At 35.8% G+C, this 16,940-nt stretch overlaps 1 protein-coding gene across 1 annotated transcript in view; it reads right to left on the minus strand.

Annotated features, from left to right (window-relative positions):
- The window catches only part of ADAMTS6 (ADAM metallopeptidase with thrombospondin type 1 motif 6), a 297,415-nt gene that overhangs the window by 91,974 nt on the left and 188,501 nt on the right, over window positions 1–16,940 (minus strand). Inside the window, exons 12-13 of the mRNA XM_030321954.1 lie at window positions 5,848–5,993; window positions 3,698–3,761 (exon numbers count right to left, since the gene is read on the minus strand). Coding sequence (XP_030177814.1) covers window positions 3,698–3,761; window positions 5,848–5,993 — 210 coding nt within the window. The remainder of the gene's footprint in view (window positions 1–3,697; window positions 3,762–5,847; window positions 5,994–16,940) is intronic.

Consider the following 16,940-nt stretch of genomic DNA (forward strand, 5'->3'; position numbering starts at 1 on the left):
GCGCCCCCACAATTTGAGCATTTAAAAGGAAGTTTATGGGTGAAAAGCAACAAGTCTAATATGTCTGGCACAGTTTTTTCCTTTTTCTCTTACTTATCGTACATTATTCATATTACAGTAACTATCTTATTAGAGCCAAAACATGTGCCTGCCCCTACAATCACGTAACAGAAACAGATGTGAATTGAGACATGGGTTTGGCTTTCTCACTCCTGTCTAATACAGTCTGATAGACAGTAGATATTCTTTTTTTCTACCCTTGTGTAAAATCTCTGTTCTTCTGAAATTCATGCTATTCATCCAAATCACTATCTGGCTTCATCATTGTTACTAATCCATCGTGGCCATTTTCCTTCATTTATGAAAGGGTCTGGTACCTGCTTCACAGTCTCACACTACACTCCGAGTTCTAACATCATCGCGAGTGACCTCAACATCCGCACAGAAGACTCCTCAAATTCCCTGGCTTTGAAGATCCTTGAATTCCTTCATCTCTGCCCAAGGTTAGGTAAGCAATCCCTTGGCAGAGCTGTCATCATTGAGAACAGTCTCACTTGTCATATCTGAAATTCAAATGCATTCCAGTCTCTGATCCCCACATCATCTATCTCCCTCCCCCTGTTCTTCCTACTACACTGGTTCTTTGATTTTTATAGATTTTTGAAGTTAGGTCCTTAATTTTCTCCTCTTAGCCATCTTTAGACTCCACTGCGTTTCCCACCAGTGCCCTCAAATTCTTTCTGACTTGTTCATGGCTCTGTTGTAGTCTCACCTTCTCCAATCTATTCTCATCTAGAGGATAAATCAGAGGCTAAGTCTTTGCATGGTGTCTTATAGCCTCAAGATAAAGATCATTTAACCTCTTTAACCTCCAAGCCTTGCACTTACTTTTCTTTCTGCTTAGAATGCTCTCATGGTCACTTTCTTCTTTTCTGGTCTGCTCCTATTTGCCCTTCAGACCTTTACCTTCCTCTGGGTAGAATCCCTTAAATCCTTAATTAGGCTAGTGACAGTTCTATGTGCTTTTAAAGCATTCCATAATTATTCTATCATATCATAGATAAGTGATTTTTCTGCAATTAACTGATTTATTTGCCAGGAAATTATAAGACCCTTGAGAGCACAGATTATCATTTTCAGTCTAGAACAGTCTGTTACACAGAGGGCACTCAATGACTTGTTGAGTGAATGAATAAATAATGCTGGTAACTTGAAATGGTTATTGTAAATGAAGGTACAAGTTATTGCTTCAAGATGCAAATTTAACATAGAAGTAAATACGATCAATAAGCTACTTTTTGGAAGTATGTATGAGGGGTAATAGAGCAGGGTAAGGAAGATTAGGAGTCCCAGGGTTGTAAGGAGCAGGGAAGGCTGCAGTTTTAAATGTGGTATTCAGGCTAGGCCTCATTGAGAAGGTGACAGTTGAATAAAAGTGAGGTAAGGGAGTCATCTATGTAGATATTTTGGGAGAAGAGTCCATAAGATAAAGGAAACAAGCAATGCAAAAGTACTAAAGGCGGGAGCATGCCTGGTGTGTACAAGGAAGGTGGCTAGAGCAGAGCTATTGAGGAGGAAGGAGGAAGAGATTAGTTTAGAAAAGTAATGGAAGGCTAGATTGTATAGTCTTTGCAGGCCTTTGTAAGGACTTTGCATTTAAGTAAAATGGGGAGCCCCTGAAAGGTTTTGAGTAAAGGATACAATCTAACTCACTCAGTTTCTTATATATTGAGAACTGTAGGGAACAAAAGTAGTAATGGCAAATCCACTGAAAAAGCTCTTCAGAGAAATCCAGTGCAAAAAAGAGTGGTAGCAGTGGAGGCAGTGAGAACTAGTCAGATCTAGGATATATCATGAAGGGAAAGCCAGTGCGATTTCCTGAGGGATTGGGTATGAGCTGTGAGAGAATGGAATCAAGAATGACTCAAAAAAAAAAAAAAAAAAAAAAAAAAAAAAGAAAAAAATGGCAGATGGAATTGACATCTGAGATGGGGGAGGTATAGGTATGTGGAAATGTTTTAGAGAGAGCATTTGGGCATGGTAAATATTAGATGTCTATTAAAAGTTTAATCAATGGTAAGATAGGAGTCTGGAATCCATAAAAGAAGTCTGGGCTAAAAATAGAAATTTGAGGGTCAAATGGCATATGAATGCTGTCAAAAATAATGAAACTGGATGAGATCACCAAGGTAAATATTAGTAGTGTACAAAAAAAGGCCAATGACTAGATTCTGGATACCCTAAGAGGTCAGAGAAGAGTAAGAACTAGTGAAGGAGAATGAGAAAAAACAAGTAGGAAAAGAAAAGGACAACCAAAAAGTTGTAGTGTTATGGAAGCCTAGTGACTATCAAGTAAGATGAACACTGAGGACTGACTATTGGATTTAGCAACATGTAAGTCATCTGTGACTTGAAAAGAGCATTTTAAAAAATGTTTTATTTATTTTTGAGAGAGAGAAAGAGAGAGTGCCAGTGGGGGAGGGGCAGAGAGAGGAGACACAGAATTTGAAGCAGGCTCCAGACTCTGAGCTGTCAGCACAGAGCCTGATGTGGGGCTCGAACTCACAAGCTGTGAGATCATGACCTGAGCCAAAGTCGGACACTTAACTGAATGAGCCACCCAGGCACTCCAGACAAGAGCATTTTTAGTAGAATGATGGAGGCAAAAATCTGACAAGAACAATTTTAGGAAAAAATTAGAAGAGGAATTGGATATGGAAGTACATAGTTCTTTTAAGGAATTTTGTTTCAAAAGGAAGAAAAACATGGGAAAAGAACCAGCAGATTTTTTTGTTTTTGTTCTTTTAAGACAGGAGAAATAACAGCGTGTTTGTATGTTTATGGAAAATTCCATAAGAGATGATATTGGAAAAATATCCACATATTTTGAAATAACCAAGAATTAAGATAGGAATAGAGTTGGAGAGCATGACAGTGAGGAATAGTGTGCAATAGTCTGATGATGTGAAATTAAAAGGTGTGGCTGTCAGATAAGAGGGAGGGAGAATCATCCGAAAGGAGAAATGAAATATAAAAGCATAGTCAATCCACTTTCACTTATTCAAGAGTTAAGGATGAAAACAACTTTAAAAGGTTAAAGTTTATTGTAAGTATCTTTAGAGGACAGCCAGTTTCCATTAGAACAACAAAGTGAAGAGAAGGAAAACAGAGAGACATCGGAATGTGAGGACTTTTGCTGCTGATGGATCTTGAATTCCTAAGGGCACAGAAGTTTCAAAAGTTGGGCAGAGATAGGTAACAGAAGATGTGATATGCAGAACTTTTTGGAATTGGAGGGCAAGACATGAGGAATGATGTGGGAATCTGGGGTTTCTTACAGTGGCAAACACAAAGTAGGATCAAGGGTATAATAAGATTAATCCTGGTGGACTCAGGAAAGATAGTGGGAGCAAAGGTGTGAGTGTTGGGGGAACAAGACATTTTGGGGTACCTATGACTCTCTCTTAGTACCTATTGGAGAAGATTGTATTTGCCCTTCATGCTGGAGCTTTCCCTAGTTCCCTGTTGATGGAATTGCTGGACCTGAGGTTGGTTCCATTCACTATTAACAACTTAAAAAATTCATGTGACCTTCATACACATGGATTTATGATCAAATAGCTTCCAGTTTTAAAAATTTCCCTGCTCTAGGGGAAATGTAAGCTAATTTTTCATAGCAAAGTTTGGTTTTACTTACATCTGTGTTACAGGAGCGATACCGTTTCCTTTCCCCAAGGCAATATTTTCCACCTCCTGAAGGTCTGAAAACACATTTTGTTTAACATGTGAATATATCTGTCTACAGAAAGAGTACATATATTGCTTGACAAAAACATATTAGCATTTATTTTAAGAAAATACAAAATTTGACATTTTATTAGTTATTAAAATAATAGTCATGCTGGTGATTGTTAACAATGATGATTATGGTTGTTGAACATAAAACTTAAGTCAGTTTGCTATGAAAAGCTTTTTAAGACTCTTAATTGTCATGATTTACATTAGGAAGAAAATGCAATTAAATAAATTTATTTTCTAATTATCATAGTAAGCAGGTGCTCAGTTCAACACAGTGAGTTTAAAACTCACTTATAATGAAAAGCCTTTTGAATCTTATTCAACAAGAGCCATATATAATCTGATGCTATTTGTTCACCACGTAGGAAATGGTAAGTTTACTATTTTTTCCAAACTACAAACAAGAGCATACTAAATTAGTCTCTGGAAATAGCTGTAGTTCAAGGTAAATAATGCAGAAATGAATTTCTATCTCATTATATGAAGTTTGAAAAATTACATCTCAAAACAAGATGGCTTTGCATTATATAAATACTGCATATGACACTCACAGTAATGAAAAAGTAAGATGCCCAATATTTGATTTACATAAATTAATTTTTAAAGTATTTAACGTCAAGTAAAGCCATATGCTATTATTCAGGAATGCTATTTCGAATGGCAAAGCTAACTTCTTTTATAACTATCTGAGTATATTACTTTTTATCATAGAATTTTATAGTTTTGGTTATTAATTACAGTAGCCCACAATTGAACTTAGGTAATTATTCTGTACTTGTTTGAGAAAAGATCAAGTATAATTATAGTTTTGGCTAACTGGTAATCAATGGAATAAAGTTACATGTTAATATAATTTGAATACCAGAGAATACTGACTCTAAGAAAGAAAAGAAATGGCCCCGTCTAAATCAGCTTGGGAGAAATAGGTTGATCAGACAAAAACAAGGGCGTGGGGATGGTGGTAGCATGACTGATTTATGAGTGGGTGACAGTGAGCTCTGTTTAGCAGGAAGATAATAATGGAAAGAAAGCTGGAGAATGGAAACACAGAAACTAGTGTAAAAGGAAATAATTTCAAGCTGAAAAGAATAAAAAAGAAGAAAAGAGACATTCAGAGGAGGAACCAAAGAGAGGGATCCTGAATTAAAAAGAGAAAATTAAAAATTAAAGCAACTTTTACCCCAGGAAGGAGAAAAAAGCAGAAGTGATATAACGCCATGCTGCACCAAACATTAGTTGGGAAAGGAGGCCTGCAACCTGAGCTCTAGACAAAAATGGGAGCACTTGATATGCAGCAGCTAAGGAGAAGTTTAGTTTCTAGGTGGACAGGAAAGTCCAACTGGGGGACTTTAGTCCACCTGTAATGGGCACTAGCGGGAGGGAGAGGCAATTCAGCTACCAGAGAATACTGATGGGGCTGGCCTTATGCCAGGGGACTCTGACTGGAGAAAAGGAGTGGTGGGAGAGGAGCAGTCCAACCTGCATGAAACAGTCACGGGGAGAAAAGTGGTGGCAGCTCCGGAAGATGATTAATAGGGGCATGTGAATGGAAACTATTTTAACACATGGGCAGTATTCTTTTCATTGTGATTTGTGATGCGAATCATGGCATTTCAACCCTTGAAGTGCTCTCATTGGTCCTTTTAATACTAATGTAGCAGTAATAATTTTATGTGACATGTGAAAAGACCTTAGGTTTCCTGGGAATAATGGTAATGTAGCTAAGACCAGACCTGGATTCATCCATAATTCAGTAGTTTTCGGAGGAGGAAATCTATCTGATTATTCCTAGATTAAAAGTCTGGCTATACCTGGGATAGATACACAATGCTATTCTTTTTTTATTTTTAGTTACACAGTAAGGGGGGTGGGGGGAAAAAGAAAGTCTGTCTAACAAGGCTCTTCCACTTCTCTGTGCCTATTGCTTGTTCAGAAGACAAACACTTGGCTCACTAGTGAAACGTTTTTACAGATAACATGTGAAACCACAGCTTTGAATCAATTCCAACTGTGTCTTTTTGTTGGCTCCGGCTTACTTTAGCTACTTACGCTGGACTGTCACAGTGTCTTAGGGATGAGGAGACGCCTCCCCCGCAGGTTCTGCTGCACTCTCCCCATAGTGACCAGGGACCCCAGCCCCCATCTATGCTCTGGGGCCAAGTGCCAAAAGGAACACAATCTCCCTGATAACACCACTGCAAGATTTCACAGAAAACACAGAATTAGCTTTTAGGCAGATAGAGCTATCAGGTTAGAAATACATAAGGGTCCGGCAATGACCAATCACAGGCATTAGCATTCTCCAATAGATAACAGACTGAGAGTTCTTTAACTGTGTTTAGACAATGGCAAAGGTGCATGTGATTTGCAAATTATCTTTAGCTAGGCAATGATTTATACATCTCTAACATGTACCAGAAGTCTAGAAAACTTGACTTTACTTCCTTTTTCCTTATTTCTCTGCCTCCAGAATCCTAGTGTTTCTCATTAAAGAGACCTCAAAAGTCTTTTTTAAGATATTTTAGTATTAAATTTTTTTTCTTTTTATTCCACTATTATTAGACTCATGGAATGATAACGCAATATGGAAAGTTCCCCAGTAAGGAATTTTTATGATGGTAATTGCTTTTACATTAAAAAAAAAAAAAGAAAGAAAGAAAGAAAAAAAGAAAGAAAAAAAAAAGGCTGGTTGAGGCTACAATAGTAAAAGAATGTGTTGTGGCATTTCATCTACATGAGTCCTGCAGACATAATAAAAGTAATGCCAAGATACTAGGGACAGGGTACAAAAAACTCTAACATACACTGCCTAGCCATGTGTATACAGCACTGCATGAACATGTGTACTGGAATTCTTTCAGCTTTACTCTGCACTAAACCACACATACTGCATGTAAGTAGAAAGCCAGGAATAATTTATCGAGACGTAGACATCACATAATCAGCTCATAACTCTAACATGATGAATCTTATTTGCAGAATATGGTAAAAATGAAATCTTTTTTTTTAAGCCAAGCATGTCTAGGCTTTTATTGGTGCGTTTTTCTTAAGTATCAAATTTTGACAAACCAACCTGGTGCTGTGAATGTCATTTTTTTATATGAATGATAAAAAACATTATTAGAATAACTATCAGTAATATCAGATACACAAAAAATCAACTTTATATTAAAATATGAAGGTATTATAATATGCAATGCTTAGAAAGTAATCAGTTTATTACATTGTTTCCATATATCTGGAATTTTTTCACTTTTCACCATTCCATGGCTGCCACCTTAGATGAAATAGGCAAATGGAATAGATTCTTACCTGGTCTCTGTGGCTCTACTTTTTTTGTACCTATAATCAACCCATTCTCTAGTAAGCACCTCAAGAGAGCTCTTTTCAAAACGTTATCACATCATGTCACTTTTTGCTTAAACAATTGCACTAGTCTCCTGCCTCCCTTAACTCTGGTCAGAAGGCCTCCTGCCTCCTTCTCCAGTCTTATTCTCTCTTGCACAGATTGGTTCAGACCACTGCAATCTTTTATTTTCCTCAATATACTAAGTTTGTTCCCTCTTTTGGGCATTTGCATCTGCTGGTCCTTCTGGGAATATTCTTCTCCTAATTACTTATGTTGCTGTCTTCTCATCATTTGGTCTCAAGGTCAAGCGTCCTTTCATCAGAGAGGTCTTTCCTTGACCACTTTTATTCTGAAGATGGGGTACCTCCCCACCCTCTTTCACCCTCCCCTCCTCCAACTCCAGACTGTAATAAAGATTACAGCCTCCTGTTTTAGTTCCCTCTTACCACTTAACACATTTTAAATTACTCTTTATTTTTCAAATTACTTCTTTAATATTTTTCCTTTCTCATTAGTATGTAAAACCAGGAGATGCACATGTGGCTATTTATTTATTTAAAAAAATATGAGCATTGTATAATACTAATTTTAGGTAATTCATCCATGTTTTTTTTTTCTTTTTTCATCTATGCTTTGAAGGGGAAAGTTCAGCAACATATCTAAGCCCACAAATGACCAAGTTATTTGAGCAAAATATATCCTGAGAGGCAGGATAGCATGATGGTTGAGGACTGAGACCTGAATAAGAACTGAGATACTAAGTAAGTAATTTCATTTGTCTGCACCTGAGCTTTTTCATAAATAAAAAGGTAAATAATAATAAAGCCTATAGTATGGCAGATTAAATAAAGATAATGTGAAGAACCTGGTATATGGGGTGTAGAAAGTATCTGATACATGGAAAGAGTTCTGTAAATGCTAGTAACCACTGGGCAAGTTGCTTAATTTCTCTGGATCTCCATTTTCTTATCTGTAAAATGCGGACAATAACACCATCTATCTAGTAGGGCACATAAAGTGAGTAGAGTAATGGTTAATTCATATCAAACCTTCAATATGCTAAATTAGCTAATATTACTGTTAAAATGAAGTGCTCACATGTAGGAACGAGGTTTTTGCAACTTGCAGAGATCTAAATGTGGTGTGAATGGCACTCATAACCTTCCGAAATCCTAGAGAAAGCTAAGTTCCTGCCCTGATGATGATACTAAATTCTTGGAAGGCCACACAAATCTTCCACAATGCAGAAAGAAATCAATAGGCACACTTTGGAAGATTTGTTTCTCTCCACAGATGTACATTTATCTCTTCCAAAGTTGATGGCTCTGAACATTTTTTAAAAATTTGTTGAGGGGTGCCTGAGTGGCTCAGTTGGTTGACTGACTGGCTTTGGCTCAGGTCATGATCTCACGGTTCATGGGTTTGAGCCCGCGTCAGGCTCTGTACTGACAGCATGGAGCCTGGAAGCTGCTTCTATTCTGTATCTCCCTCTTTCTCTGCCTCTCCTCTGTTCATGCTCTCTCCCTCTTTTTTTCTCTCCAAGATAAATAAACATTAAAAAAATTAAAATAAATTTGCTTTATAAAAATTTGTTGAGGGGCGCCTGGGTGGCGCAGTCGCTTGAGCGTACGACTTCAGCCAGGTCACGATCTCGCGGTCCGGGAGTTCGAGCACCACGTCAGGCTCTGGGCTGATGGCTCGGAGCCTGGAGCCTGTTTTCGATTCTGTGTCTCCCTCTTTCTCTGCCCCTCCCCCATTCATGCTCTGTCTCTCTCTGTCCCAAAAATAAAAAAATAAAATAAAAAAAAAACAACGTTGAAAAAAATTTGTTGAGTTTTTAATATTCTTTATTTGAAAACATTATTTGAACTAAAGAGACAAAAACAAAAACAGTTGACCCATATCTCCCACCCCTGACCCCTACCTCTGGCAAACACCAAACTATTCTCTGTATCTATGAGCCTGTTTTTAAAGAAATATACATTTATATTAAATATATATTGTTATATAGCAATAAATATGCTATTTAAATTTAATTAAAATTTAAATTTCAGTTCCTCAGACCCACTAGCCACATTTTTAGGGCTCCATAGTCACATATGGCTAGTGGCTACTATGTTGGACAGAGCAGATATAGAGCATTTCTATCATCATAGAATAGTCCATTAGAAATGCTGAATGTCTAGAACAGTGCCTAGCATGTAGTAGTCATACAATAAAAATTTATTGAATAAATACATTAGTTAAATTATAGAATTCTTTGTCCTATTCTGGACCACATGTCCAGATCCTTACTACACGTAAGTAAGGGAACTAGAGATACTGGCGGATAAAAAAAATGTCAATTTCATCTTACTTTCCATGATAATTGCACTCAGTCTATTTTTAGTAGTTGTAACAACATAAAGGAATCATTGAGAGAAGTGCTGGGTAATTAATTTTCATTTGTCCATAAAAAAATTAGGCAAGAGAGAGAAAAATTTGATTGGCTAGAAGGCAGAACATTCTGACCCTAAGTCTAATAAATATTAAAGTAGGACATTAAGAAAAATGGTTAGTTTTGGGCAATGGGAATTGCTACGAAGAAAAAAAAATCATAGGTCCAAAACGGTGAACCGGAGGTAGTGGCTGATAATACAGTACCAACCCTGGGAGAAGGGCAACTAAAAATAATGTACACTTGAGAGACAGAAAATATTTCAGTTGCCAGTGTACAGCATGCTTAATTGATTTTGAAGACCAACCATTTGTATAATGATATACCAATTGTGTTAGGCCTTCACCTATACAAAAGTCACAATTTGGGCCAAATAATCTCTAGTTTTGCATTTTTGTTATTACAAGTAGCTGTGTATAATGATAATAATAATAGTAATAATAACAATAAGTATGTATGTATATATGTATGTAAGTATTTTGAGAGTGAGAAAGAGACAGCAGGGGAGAGGGGCAGAGGGAGAGAGAGAATGAATCTTAAGCTGGCTCCACACTCAGTGTGAAGCCCAATGTGGGGCTCAATCCCATGACCCTGGAATCATGACCTAAGCCAAAATAGAGAGTCGGATGGACACTCAACTGACTGAGCCACCCAGGCACCCCATGTAATAATATTTATGCCTGAATTTATTTTTCTATGAGAATAACTAGCAATGTGTTATTGATTTTTCCCCCATGGAAAAATTTCAAATCTTAAAATTTACCTATTTTTCAAGTTGGAAGTTTAGCATTATTGATATCAAATAATACTCAAATTTTACTGTGCATTTATTTTATATAATCACAGAGCTACATCTAAACCTCAGAGGGACTTTGAAATTGATGTGTAAGCACTTCAGTTTTTTCATATGAGGAAACTAGAACCTTAAGGAGGCTGACTTGCCCATGGTGACTTATGGGCAGATAAGAAATTATCTGTTCAAAAATATACAAAAATCAGTGGGAAAAAACCCAACTGTTGGTATAGGATTACATATTTGAAGTATATTATAGTATTAAAGAATATTGAACTATCTTTACTTCATAAAATACAAAAAAACTACAGATAAGCACTCTCAGCTGCTAGTGTACAAACCCATGTTATTTTTCAGAACTCTTTGAGCATTCTTATAAATTATAGTTTAAAAAACTTTATTTTTTGTATTTTTCAGAGGAGAGAGAAATTGTGAATGCTACAAGAATACCGAAAGATGTAGGTTCCAAAGTATTTAATAATACTGTTATTCATATTTCCTGGATGTTCACAAAATGTAGGACATGGAAAGAAGTCACATAAAGTCTCTTGTTTTCCTTTTAAAACTTATTCTTATGGTAAAAGACAAACACAATATTCAGTTTGTTGGACGCTCCTCAGTTCTCATCATTAATTAATACCTACAGAGCCACAGTATTTCATAAGTGGCTTACTAGAACCTTTACTGCATAAATTCATGTTATTGAATTATTTATCTATTCCCTGGAGTTATAATAGACAATTGTATCAGAAAGTTAAATAACAAATATTAATGGCTAAAAAATGAAGAACTCAAAATAGCAATGTAAGTATCAGTCATTTAGTAGTTGACAAGAGACTAGTGTCTAGCTTAATAACTAGTTAACAACTTAGTTAATTAGTTAACAAGTTAACAACTACAGTCTGTGTGCAGTCTGTGTTACAAATCTGAGTTCTTACTCTAGTAATATCTTTGGTGCAAAGCAAGTCATTTGTTTCTTCAGATTCCCTAACTATAAAATGGGAACTAATTTTTTGAAATTTCAAAATCCAATGTGGTTTGGATTAGGACAACTTTAGAAATTAGTTCTATGCAGATATGCCCTCAAAGAAATTATAAATCTACCAAAGGATTTGGTTGATTTTGATCTCTGGCAAATGGTCTTTTGAGTTATGTTTAGTTCAATATAGGACTTTTCAGTGATGTTTACTTACAGTAAAGGATCTCTTTGGAATTCTTGCTATTTCTCTGCTCCAGCAGTAGTAAATATCTTGATGTAGTATATAATTTTAGAGAAGGCGCTTATGTAACTTAATAATAAATGCTTTCTGAAAACTATGGAACTTCATGTAGATCAAGTTATTTGAGCTAATTTTCCAGATTATTACATTAATATGTACTAAAATTTTAATGTGTGTAACTCATAAGTAATATAACTAGATTACACAAAATAAAGCAATTTGAAGTATATATAAATCCTATAAGCACATAAAGCTGAGAATTTTGAGTGTTGTATTTTCTACTTTTCTTCTTCTTTGTTTTTTTTTTTTTTTTTCATCTGAAGATGCTAAACCTGTAAAGCCTCTATTTCTACAGGCATAGGATTTTACTTCATTTCTTAAACTACAGATGTTAAATATTCAGATGGAGACTAGATCTTTATTCTCAAAGGTTATATCCAATCTAGTGATTTTGGACTATTCTAAATTATCAGATGTGTTCCTTCAGCCTAAATTTTCTAGATAAATTAGGTAAATTTGGCCTTCTTTTTGCTAATTCAGGCGTGTAAAACCAGATTCGGAAAGGTGATGGAGTGAAACTATCACATTTCAAGAATAAAATATCATATTGCTCATTTTTGTTTTTTACATTCCTTCTAAATAAAATGAATATGTTATTAAAACTATCTAGAAAGACAATCATTCCAGTGAGGCTTTAAAGGTTTTATTTTTTTTATTTTTTTTTTTTTTAAATTTTTTTTTTTTCAACGTTTATTTATTTTTGGGACAGAGAGAGACAGAGCATGAACGGGGGAGGGGCAGAGAGAGAGGGAGACACAGAATCGGAAACAGGCTCCAGGCTCCGAGCCATCGGCCCAGAGCCTGACGCGGGGCTCGAACTCACGGACCGCGAGATCGTGACCTGGCTGAAGTCGGACGCTTAACCGACTGCGCCACCCAGGCGCCCCTTTAAAGGTTTTATTAAGAAACACTTAACCATCCTTAAATAACATTTTTTTGATATTAGACCACTAAATTTCATGATCTACCTCAGGGAATTATGTTCAAACAAGATATACTACAAATCAAACAATCTAAACGAGAATTTGTCAGAATTCAACGAAGGAAAATTTCAAGATGGGTATATACAGTATTTAAAAATATATATACATATATATTTTTTAATAAGAACCACTTTAGAATGTGATTATGGTAGATCTTGTACCATAGCCAACACTTTGGTCCAGCCAGCATCTGGAATGACAGACCCCTAAGGAAATCCTAAGATTCTGAAGGAAGTGATATTGGTGACTCAATATGGAACATTCTTCCCAAGTCAGAAAAGTTGAGAATTGGAGCATAGCACTATTAAAAGCCTTATCTTTCCACTGTGCAGGTGTGGGAATGTAAACGCTTTTTTTCAGCCCAAATTCTAAATCAGAACTTGTCATCCCATACTATTTAAATTTCTAGAGCAATTGAAAGGACTATTCTTTTTTCACTTCCTATGTTTATAGTTTGGGACCCAGTCAAAACATATTATATTCTACTCTAAGTGAATTAAGATCTAGTGCTACAAATGTCCTATTACATATCTAGTGCTTTAAAGGGGCATATAATAATCTTATTCTAATCCAGCCCTCTGTTTCTCATGCAAAGATAATAGGAATCATTGTCATGTATTCAAAAGCCTAAATGCTGGGATATATCTCTAATTGGTCTTTTAGAATCAATAAATGAATCTTTTGGCTATAAGCCAAGTTTTTGAAACCTTTTTGGTCACCATCAGAGTTTGCAAAGATTGAGTTTTGGTTTTCCTAATATCCTGTTCAGTAACAATGCCAACTCTACTATCAAAGTTTTTAGAGTCTAAATCTTTATTATTTTATCATGCATGGCATTCCTCCGATTCCTGTCCAAAGGGCTATTGTTGATGCCATGCCTAAGGAAGTTTCTTTTGCCTGAAAGTTATATTGATTGATTTGTAGGAGTGTGACCCATGGACACACAGTACCAGGGCACCGTCTGGGCTCATCAGATTTCCTCCTTTGGTTAATGCTACTGTCCCTGAGTACATCCATTCAGACCATATGGTTCTTATTCAATACTTGAATGGCTTATTCAGGCAAACATCCAATGGCTGTAATAGCGATGTCAGACCCCCCAGGACTCACGCAAAGATCAGTTTTTAATTTTTTGGCCATATTTCTTACTCCATCTGCTAAATGTGCATGGAACAGTTCCCATACTTACATGGAACATTTGTGGAACTGCGCCCCCGGGCAGGGATCCCATATCTTTTGCAGCCAGAATTTGACGAGATCATTGTGGATCCAGTACTCTGGATATGTCTATGCTATCACTTGAGCAGTATTTTTCCCCTCCCCCAAACTTTTTTTTTTTTCTTTTAAGAAAAAAAGGATTTATTCAAAAAACTATGAGCAGCTTTGGTTTTATCCTGCTGGCTAGACAGGATGTAGGTTTTTTTCTTGTTCCTTCTGAAGAGAGTAGTTTTAAAATTCAGAGTTGAGATCAGAGGTCAGTCATGGGTATTCCATTCAAATTTCTCAGACACTCAAACTCATGCTTATACTCTCTGATGCTCATTAGTGCCAGTTAAGACAGTGTGGTGAAGAATTTTCTGCCCACCATCATCTAAGGTTGGAAAATGATGAAATGAATGATGATGCTCTAGTAATATACACTAGCACCTTTCCTCTGAAGAAGCCCACTAAAAGCTTACTGAGATATTATCTTATTCCATCCTCACAAGATCTCTACGAAATGTGGAAATAGATTTCTCTCATTTTAAAGTGGTGACTGGGGCGCCCAGTTGGCTCAGTCAGTTAAGCGTCCGACTTCAGCTCAGGCCATGATATGATGATTCATGAGTTTAACCCCGTGTCATGCTCTGTGCACTGACCACATGGACCCTGATTGGGATTCTCTCGTTCCCTCTCTCCCTGCCCCTCCTCTGCTCACACTCTGTCTCTCTAAAAATAATAAATAAATAAATAAATAAATAAATAAATAAATAAAGTGGAGTTTCATTATTTTACCAATTGTATACAATATACAATTGTATATTCTTATCTCAGTGTTCTGCCCACAGTTCTTTCTTATTGTAATTCCTGAGATAACATATTGTTACAGGTAGATAAGTGAAAAATCCACTTAGTATTAAAGGGTAAAATATATTCTTACCACTGATCTCAAGCTCAGTGACTCAGTTTATTCCTGTGACAATAAAAAAATTATTTTTTCTCTGCAAAATTCCCCATCTGAAGGTAAACTAAAATCGGAGGCAGTCTAGAGGGACAAAATTTTCAATTTTCGAATCAGAAAGACCTCGGCCAGGGGTGCCTGACTGGCTTAGTCAGAGGAGCATGTGACTCTTGGTCATGAGTTTCAACCCACATTGGGTGTAGAGATTACTTAAATAAATAAAACTTAAAAAAAAAAAGAAAGAAAGAAAGAAAGAAAGAAAAAAGACCTGGTATGGAGGCTCAGCTTTGCTATTAAATTGCTGTGTAATCTTAGGCTCTCATATCTGAACTTTCCTCATCTGTAAATGGATTTAAAACAGTACCCACCTCATAGGATTTTTTGCCAATATTAAACAGAACAAATAAGTATCTGGCACAGTGTAAATACTTTAAAAATATTCATTACTATCATCATTACCATCATTATTGGTAATGCCAACTATATGTTAATGCCACACAAAGTTGACCAGACTGATTGAAATTTCAGTTTCACTTTAACTGTTCACTAGCTTTTTACATGGTTGTTCTGGGTCAAATTTCTGATTTCTGGTTTAATTTCCAAATAGATATAGGCTTTAGAGAAAAAATTGCATTTGGCAACAGTAAACATGCTTCCCCTTTATGGAAAAAACAATAACTGAAATCAACAGTAAAAATTCATAAATAAATAACTGGCAAGTACAGTTAGCAAAAAAAAAAAAAAACATAAACAATGTCTCAGTTCCCTTTTCTAGTTCTTTGTATTTTTTTCACTTAATTAAACATGTAGGTTGATCTAGTTCTTTGAAAACCTCTTCATAAATTCACTGTTAATGATTGAGATAGTTTGAGGGTCTTCTCATAGCGCTCTGTGCTTTTTCTTTCTATGAGTCTGCATATGTATTTGTTCTTTTTATTCATTCATTTAAGATTTGTTAGGGCCATTCTAAAGCTATTGATCTTCCATGTCTCTGAAAGAATGGCTAATGTTTGTTTTGTAGATTCATTTTAGATGGTGAAATCCAACATATTGACTATATGAAACTATGATGTTGTGAATATGAATGATCTCTTGGTACACAGACTTTGCTACACTTACAAAGTTCTTAAACAGTTTTTCATGGAGCCCAAGGCATCCTGTTGACGCATGTCATGAGGTATGCAAGGGGTTCTTTTAACAAGAATATTTCTTCATAAATTCACTGTTAATGATTGAGATAGTTTAAATATGTGTCTACCATATAAAATATAGTGGGATTGAGCTGTGTGTTCTCAGCCACTATTCATGGTTTCCTTACTTGAAGTGATTATATAATTCATCGAATGCTTGTAGCAGGACTCTGAGATGTTTAAAAGAATGAATTCTTTATGCTTGGGATTAAAAAATAAAGTAAAATAAAAAGAGCCATCAGGCTTAGTGATGTGGCCCATGGACTACATCACAAGATTAATAATTAATCAATGGCAATAGACAGAAAGATTCTCACTGTAAATTCCCCCCCTTACTATTTTGCATTTCTTCTAAGTCCAGACTCATGTAAATTGCTACTTGTCATTGACAAGAGCTGCTGACTCCAAAATAAACCTAGACTGTTGTTTCAAGAATGCAGTTCTTACTATTTTCTATTACTTCAGTGAAAAAAAAAAGAAAGAATTTTTGGTAGTGTGTGAAGGTCCCTGTATTTTTATTGGCTACTTACAAAGTCTCAAAAAAAGATCCTTAATCCTTTAAAAATGACCCTATCAATTCATACATTTAGCACAATTTACCAACATTTCCAAACTCAGCATGGAAAAGCCATCAACATGGCACTAGGTCACGGGTCCTGAATGAAGCCGTCAGCAAGGATTAATAAAACTGTGACAGCTGCCCAACAGCTTTCATTCTTTTTATTTAAACATCAGATGGCAAACTGAAATTCAGTGTAATCTTTGTTGAAAGTACCCCAACATGGAATTCAGAACTGAGAACAGAAGACAGTCGTGGTTATTGTAAATTCAGTATGTAGCAATAAATTCTAGAATTCACATATATAGCAACTCCTAAACAATTTCAGAAATAGTATAAACTATTCTTATCTGTTTGAACAATTCTTAGTAGTGATATTTTTTTGAAAAC

Source organism: Lynx canadensis, chromosome A1 (genome assembly GCF_007474595.2).
Source record: "Lynx canadensis isolate LIC74 chromosome A1, mLynCan4.pri.v2, whole genome shotgun sequence".
NCBI classification, from domain to species: domain Eukaryota; kingdom Metazoa; phylum Chordata; class Mammalia; order Carnivora; family Felidae; genus Lynx; species Lynx canadensis.